General features: G+C 42.4%; 1 protein-coding gene across 1 annotated transcript; it reads right to left on the minus strand.

Moving 5' to 3' along the window:
• Window positions 1-5014: 5014 nt before the first annotated feature.
• Window positions 5015-7652, minus strand: LOC143281549 (uncharacterized). The gene is made up of 2 exons (XM_076586768.1): window positions 7528-7652; window positions 5015-6518 (listed from the first exon to the last, which is right to left on the minus strand). Exon 2 carries the CDS (start codon window positions 6451-6453, stop codon window positions 5182-5184), a length of 1272 nt encoding a protein of 423 aa, XP_076442883.1. The 5' UTR covers window positions 6454-6518; window positions 7528-7652; the 3' UTR covers window positions 5015-5181.
• Between the last annotated feature and the right edge of the window lie 1034 nt (window positions 7653-8686).

Genomic DNA, 8686 nt, shown 5'->3' on the forward strand with positions numbered 1-8686 from the left:
GGATCATTCTCAAATATAAATAGTGTAAGACCTTCCCACCGAGTATAAAACACAAAAGCCCTTTTATGCCTTGAGTCGTGTTTTAAAATGAAATGTTTGACATGAGTGTGATCTGTGAAAAGAAAATCATCTCCATTACTAATAATTAATTTTCAGCCTATAAGTATTATAACGTCCCATTAACAGGCACATTGAGAGATGTATGTGTACATGTAACTTTCACACTGAGCAAAGGAGGTTCCATTTTCAGCAATAAAAATATTAATGAACTGCTATTGTTCAGTATGTCAGTATGTCACATAAAAATGCTAAGTTTTGAGTATAAAAACGAAAAATATAACAGTATTTTTTTGCTGAAAATATTCAAATCTATTTTGTGCTCTTCCGCAGAGATGCAACATCATTATAATCAGAATGTATGGAAAGAACTGATCATTTGCTATTGTTGTGCCAAATTTGGTATCAGCTGACAAAGTATTTCCAGAGAAAATGACAATGTTAAAGTTTACTGTGGACACACACACACACACACACACACACACACACACACACAACCGAACACCGGGTTATTACATTGACTCACACTGTTTACACAAGTGAGTCAATAAAGCAATGTAGCCTTTTCAACCAAAATGCGAGTCACGTTCGAAATTAACAAACAAACAAACAAGATCGTAATAGGCCAGGGAATTTAGATTAAAATTTGCGTTTGGTCAAAGTGTGTGCAACAAAACCGTTCTTTTCAAGTTTACGATAAAATAGAATAAATCATACTGATCACACTGATATAAAGTTAACCACTAGTGATAGGGGGGCGGGAACATAAGTAGATCTGGATTTTTAATGTCCAGAATCGAATGTTTTTATTACTTCTGCCTGTTTGAGAGCGCGTTACATAGAGTCGCAAGGCAAGAGCATGCGAAGGTTACGCAATCGCGGTATAAGGGGTCAGTCGCCAATGGAAAGCGTTCAGCGCGGTACAGTACATGTGACTGACTGCTTCCGCGCTGATGCTCATCTGTGAGTGGTCACTGCGGCAGACAACTGATTCTGAACAGAATGCTAGAAACAGAGCTCTTTGGGGTCAAAAGGAAACAAAAATTTTCAGTTTCATGTATTTTATACTAAATTGGTAGAAGACGCAAATCCGCTTTTATGAATGTTTTCCAGCTTCTTACCATTCATGACATATCATAAAGAATGAAATCGGTATTATACCGACTGCAAAGGTGAATTTACGAAGGCAGCACGGGATCATTTAGTTCGTAAGTACAATTTTGTTGATATTTTACGCAATGCACAATTAGGATATACTCCATGCTCTGCTTATTAACGTGTAGAATATAAATATCTAAATATGTGTTAACCCGGTTCGGTTTCAATGAACATTATCGGCGCTCTGTCCAGACAAATTCGGAAAGTATGGAGATCAGATGATGGCAAAATTGAACATCATATCTTGATGTGAAAAGAACGGTATGAAATACACATTTTTCTTTGGAAATGAAGCGGTATTTGCAAATGTGACTCACGAACCCTGGCGCAGTAGACGTCGATTTAGCGTGGGATATAAATAATAATCATAATGATAACAATGGATCATAAATTTTATTAATGATCATGTAAAACTTTGTTGTAACACGTGTAACATTTGAATCCAAGCTACCTGAAGTAACTTTCCCGACACAGATGTTTGATTTACTGGATTTATAATAATGATAGTAATGAATCTGTCATGCGATCCTTAGCCAGTGCAATGCATTCAAACAAAGCCTGTGCAAAATAATGTATTTTATTAATGATTACCAAAAACCTTATGACATATGTAACATGGAACCCAAAATACCTAAACTAACTTCCCCAACCTGGATGATTTTATTTTTCAGAAACACTGCAGGCATTCCATTTTCACATCAATTCTCCCCAGTGTTTAACTGTTTAAAGTACTACTGTTCATCTTATTATGAAATGGGAATCGTATGATTCATATCACTTGACAAAAGTTTTCCTCTTTATCTGAAGAATTGTGATCGAAAACACCGGATTCTTTGCATCTTTCTATTATCAATCAACAGAAAACTGATTAGCGTTATCCTCACAGTGAACAAATATGTAGGATTGCAGAAAAACAAAATGTAATAAAAGTAAGACTATGAGAAAAAACAAAACCAAACAACAACAACAATAACAACTACTAAAAATAAGGAATTAAATTGTTATCTGCGTAAAGCAGAACCGAAGAACATGTGTTCCGTGTACAGATGTGACACCTGACTTCATCTCAAGCACTACTAAATGTGAAATGCTTCAAACTTAATTAATTTTAAGAAATTCATTCATAATCAGTGTATAGTTTGGTTTTTCAGAACTTGTGTGATGTAAAATGATGGCTGTTCTAATCAAATTCTGGAAAACAATAAGCGCGTAGGGACTGACGTGTTTCGGATACAACGAATTTTTCCGTTCCACACATCGTCTGTCTTGTGAACTGATAAACTACATCATTTCGTGGTAAAACTTCACCAGACAGCAAAAGCCAGAATCAAGGTAATTTAAGGGGGTGATTTTCTACTTTGAACTTTGTTGTTTAGAACTTTTGATGCAACAAGTCTTCAACTGAAAGCAGTCTTACCGAACTACATGCGTTGACTTGGTTCGAAATCTTACGCTAGTATCCGAATATTACCGCATCTCGCCATGTGTCAGAAACTGTGATTGTGTCTAAACTTAATTGGATGAAAGAAAAATGTGCAAACAAACCATAAAACAACGACGAAATTAACATACAGTTTTGTTTTAATATAGCAACCACGGGATGCTGATGAACATATCGGAGATTTCCGTGAAACATATGTTCATTTCACACGCTGTCGGAAAAAACACATTCTCTGAATCTGTGTTCAAACACACACGATTGAATGGTGTTTGTCAAACCGATTTACGTTTTCCCGCGATGAATCCGCATGATTTATGTGAAAACAGTTCTAATTTTGTTTATATGTATATTTTTATTGGGTTGTTTATATGCACAGAAGTAACACAGAAAAGCGGAAATGAAAATTAATATGCTACGTCGATTGCATTTAAATAGTTGAATAGACTTTTTTCCCCAGAAAATGAGTGTATGTGCTGCAGAAGACATATGTGTTGACCACCTGTTGCAAGTAAAGAACGTGTAGTGTATTCATGAATGTGCTTGCCTTTGAATGAATAATAATAATAATAATAACACGTCAAGAGGAACGGGTCGTTTACGTCTGTCACGCGGGTTTTTTGCGTAATATTTCAAACTGAATGTACCATTTGTATTGATGATCAATGTTTTATTATCACAACAAATGAATATAGATCAGGTCTGTATGTACTGGAATTTAATCAGGTTTGTACTTATTTGTTTCTGACCATTTCATGTTCAGACACATTGCCATGTCAACACATTTAAGACAAGAACAAACCATATTCTCACAAAATTGTTGCAGACATTTCTCTAATGAATTGCAGTCCTGATAACATGTAAAACATTTGAATAATCATTGTAAACACATGTTTATACTGAATCAGACTGAGAGACCCCCATTTCCAACAAAATTCATCTTCCAGGCAGTCTTTGCTCTTCATGACTATCTGATGCACTTCATTTTGCCACCTTCATACTCCAGCCAGATACATTTTCTTTCCCATGCTAAACCGACGTGTCTACTGCGGCAGGGTTCGTGAGCCACATTTGCAAATACCACTTCATTTCCAAAGAAAAATATATATTTCATACCGTTCTTTTTACATCAAGACATGATGTTGGTCGATTTTGCCATCATCTGCCCTCCATGCTTTCTGAATTAATTGTCTGGACAGTGCTCCGACAATGTTCATTGAAACAAACCTAGTTAACAGGTATTGAGATATTCATATACTACACGTTAATAAGCAGAGCATGAAGTATTTCCAAGTTGTGCATTGCGTAAAATGTCAACGTAATTGTTCTTACGAACTAAATGGTCCCGTGCTGCCTTCGTAAACTCACCTTTGCAGTCGGTATAATACCGACTTCTTTCTTTATGAAATGTCAGGACTGGTAAGAAACTGTAAAACATTCATAAAAGCAAACTTGCGTTTTCTACCAATTTAGTATGTAATAGATGAAATTAAAAATTTTGTTTCCTTTTGACCCCAAAGAGTTCTCTTATTTTCTGTACGGTATCTGTCATCTGCAGCAGTGACCTACTAAGGGAGGTATAGGATAGCATCAGCGCGGTAGCTGTCAGCCACAAGTACTGTACCGCGCTAAACGCTTTCCTCTGGCGACCCCTTATACCGCGCTTGCGTAACCCTCGCTTGCTCATGCCTTGCGGATCTTTGTAAGGCACTCTCTCATGGCCAAATGTGAGAAATAATTATTAAAAATCAAAATCTAATCATGTTCCCGCCCACCTACAGCGGTCAAGTTTATATCAGCGTGATCAGTATGATTTATTCTATTTTATCGTGAAAAGAACGGTTTTGTTGCAGACATTTTGACCATTTTTGTATCTGTCCTGGACTATCTGTCGCAGTGTCCTACTAACGGAGGTATAGGACAGCATCAGCGCGGTAGCAGTCAGTCTCAAGTACTGTACCGAGCTAAACGCTTTCCTCTGGCGATCCCTTATACCGCGCTTGCATAACCCTGGCTTGCTCTTGCCTTGCAACTCTTTGCAAGGGCCTCTGTTATGGCCAGAAATGCAACAAATAATTATTAAGAACCAAAATCAAATTATGTTCCCGCCCACCTACAGCAGTCAAATTTGTATCAGTGTGATCAGTATGATTTATTCTGTTTTATCGTGAAAAGAACGGGTTTGTTGCACACATCTCGACCACTTTTGTATCTGCCCTGGACTATAAAGGGTTAATATAGTACAGGGTTAATTCTACGCAGTGTGTGTGTGTGTGTGTGTGTGCGTGTGTGTGTGTGTGGGGGGGGGGGGGGGGGGGGGGGGGGGGGGGGGGCGGCAGTGTGTATTTGCGTTTGCATGTTTGCGTGCGCGTGTGTAAGTGTCCAACAAAATCGCATTTGGCTATTTATGGATCCCAGGTCCCTCAATCCCCACCTCCACCCACACACCCTCCACAGGACACTGCACAACATATTCCTTGTCACCCATTGGGGGTGTAGGTGGGCAAGGTGGGGGCGGGGTCACACAGTCAGGAGCAGAAACGTGATAAAGATAAACAGGGGTCCATCCTGACTTGGCATTTGACACGTCGGCGGGGCGTAGGCTGGCCGTAGTTGACGTTCCACGCTGGAGGTCTGGCCAGTCGTGCGTGGTGCGCATGTCTCTTGCGGGCCACCACCACTACCGTCTCCTCACTACCCAGCCCCGTTCTCCTCCCCCTCCGCCTTCCGTGAAGGGAAGTAGGAGGAGGAGGGAGGAAGTGTCCCGGGACCAGGCGGTGGTGGGGGCGGCCTGTGTTCTGCAACAGCCAGCGGCCCCAGGGGTGGGTGCTGTGGTCGGGGTGGAAACCCAGGCTGTGGTAGGTGGGAGGCTGGGTGCAGGGGAAGTGGTCGCACCTGTCTCTCTCGGCGCCGGCTAGATGGCACCGTTTCTCCACACGGCGGATGACGCTGGTGTTACAGCTCCCGGTCCGAAGAGCGTGCACTGTGCCGGCACCCCGGGCCTGTTGCTGTTCCTCCGTTGTTTCGCTGGAAGTGGCCTTGAGTATGGGTTTAACCATTTTTATCGAAACAGCCTCGCTTCTTTGTCCGCTTTGTAGGCCCGTGCATTGTCCTCTCAGCATTTTCTCGCCTTCCTCTCGAGGGCTTCTGTAAGGCTGTGTCTGAATGAAGCGCTGACCTGGGTTCAAAGTGCTCTCAGGACTGGCGGGAGGTTGAGACTTGGATGTTCTGGCACTGATGCTGACCCTGAAAGGCACGGCAGGGGGGCAGGGATCAGGGGCGTTCGTGTTGTTCGACCCCGGCTCCCTTAGATAGAACTGACCGTTTCTGCTTGTCCTGGTTTTTCTTGCCTCAACACAGCTGGGTGCGGAGCAGTTTCCTAACCTTATGGAAGGGTCCGACTGCTTGATAATGTCTTTTAGTAACCGCTTTGTGGCATCACTGGCGCTGTCTGAATCGAGCAGGGCTGTGGCTGGTGGAAACCTTTCGCACGTGACTGATAGCCATTTCGGGTCTGTGTTTCCGATACCCTCTTCCAACGTTGGAAGAGACCTCCATTTCTCTCCGCAAATCTTTTCATGAAGAGATTCCTCCAAATGAGGCTGACTGGAGGGCAGCGAGGGAGGCTTTCTATCGGCCATGTGCAACACGTTCAGCTCTTCCTGCAGCATTCTGACAGCGCGCGCTCTGTCCGCTTCCAGCGCCGCCAGATGCCGTTCCAACGTGGCGATGTGCAAGGCCAGACGTCGGGAATGTACAGCGTTGCTGCGTCGTGTCTTCAACGTAGGGGCGGGCTCCATCTTCCAGGGGGTGGTGAGGGTGGGGGGCGGGTGGCACTGTCACGGCTTCTGTTGCTTTTCACCAACTGCAAGTCAGTCAGCGTCAACACAAATCATCTAATGTTGTTTTTATCAAGTTTTATGACATTACTATTAGTGCTGGGCGTTGTGATATGTGGAAGGTGCATTGGTTGGATTTTGTGGTGTGCAGCATGTTTTAATTGATTGTCGAACAATCAAAGAACAACCACAACAAAACAACAACAAAAAACATGATGGTTTGAAGTGAATCGACAATATGACAAAACTAGCTCGGAAAGTTAGCTTAAAGTTTCTAGGAGCTAATGGAAAGATCTGTGTGGCACTGGTAACAGCGGAAGTACATATCACATTTCTGACCATAAATTACGAGCTGTTTCTGAGACGGTGTACATGTAAACTTAACCATATCTGAGCACAAACGAAGGACTGGATCTATGCATTGTTTGGTTGTATATCATTATTCTCATCATTACACGCATTGGTGTCATTAACAATCTGCATGACCTTTTTGGAATACAAGCCATTAAACTGCTTGTTTAATTAGATGAGTATCTTGTCGAGAAATTCATATCTTCAAGGATTTTGAAAAATAAAGTAACTTGTGGAAACATGATTGTATACCTGCATTTCTGACAGGTGTCACAGCGAGAGAAATGTTTTCAGCTCAGAATCCAAACTGAACCATGCCCACTAGTACTAAACAAACTTCCCCCATTCAAGAAGCCAGCTATGGCCTGACTTGGGTGAAACTTCATCCATGATCCCGCAACACCGCAACACCAGCAGTTAGCTGGTACAAAAACATAATTACCTCCCTCTCATGAGATAAAAAAAACCCAAACACAACGATAAACTAAAACATCAACAACAACAACATATAAAACGGGAGAAAAACCCACAAAAAACGAACTGATGAGAAGAAGATTCTGACTAGCAGCTAGCTACTGCAAAACAAAGAAAGAAAGAAAGAAATGTAAATTGTGATGTCAGAAACAGTATCGGTTCACAAGTTACAAACCAGCCAAGAGAAGAAGAGGATACCACTTTACTTACGTTCTCTTGGCAGACTTCTCTCTGACTGCTTGCTTCTGGTCACCCAGTCAACTTCCATCCCGCCAGTCAGTAGAAAACACCCCCCTCCTACCCTCCTTTCCGCCCTCCACTGGCTTTGTTCCTTGCTAACATGGTCCAAGCGTTCAAATAAGGCTGAGCAAACACGACCGGGCCAGGTAAAAGCTATCGTCTCACGAAGAGAACTGTAACTTTACAGACAGCCGCACATTAAACTGGCTCAGTCCCGATGCTCAGTTTCGCGGTATTCAACTGTGGTAGTCACTCGTGCTTTCTAATAACTTGCTTGACGTAATAATTATAATAATAAGCACATTGTTAACAATTATTGCATCCAATGGTTATCAAAGATGCCTGGCAAGCACATCACAGATTGTAAACATGGAAATTTCTCTGAAAAAAAGAGGGCAAAAAAGTCCAAAACAACATGAAGGTGAACTGTCCAGAAATGTAGAAAGAAGAAAAAAGGCGAATAGCAAAAAAAATACAAAAAGGTCTACAGAGCAAATTCGCAAAGGCATTCTGTATTCTGTAATTAATGACATGAAAGTGACTCCCCTTTCCTTTTCACAATCTCCTCTTCAGAGGAAGCAGAAACAGTGTAAAAGGAAAAGAAAAAAAAGGCATGCACACAAAAGTATTCCACGATCTGACTGTCGGGAAAGGTTGGAAAGGTTTATGGTCAAGATCGTTAAATTGTCCCCTCCCCCCCCCTCCCCCACTCCTGCCCCCTCTCCCTTCTGACTTAGTCAAAGTTTGAGTTTTCGTGCTTTCGCAGACTGACCATACCAGTCGGATTCAGTTTCGATTGGGTTGACTTCCAAGTAAACGTCGTGAGGTGTATATAAACCAGTGAGACAACCGAAAGCAATCAGTACTTCCCTCCTAGAACGCCAGAAGAACAGCCAGGACCACCCCTCCTCTGACAGCCAGGACTTCATCCCTCTTCTGACAGCTAGGATCACCCTCCTTTGACAGCCAGGACCACCCCTCCTCTGACAGCCAGGACATCATCCCTCTTCTGACAGCCAGGACTTCATCCCTCCCCTAACAGCCAGGACTTCATCCCTCTTCTGACAGCCAGGACTTCATCCCTCCCCTGACAGCCAGGACTACCCCTCCCCTGACAGCCAGGACTTCA

Source organism: Babylonia areolata, chromosome 4 (assembly GCF_041734735.1).
Source record: "Babylonia areolata isolate BAREFJ2019XMU chromosome 4, ASM4173473v1, whole genome shotgun sequence".
Lineage (NCBI taxonomy): Eukaryota > Metazoa > Mollusca > Gastropoda > Neogastropoda > Buccinidae > Babylonia > Babylonia areolata.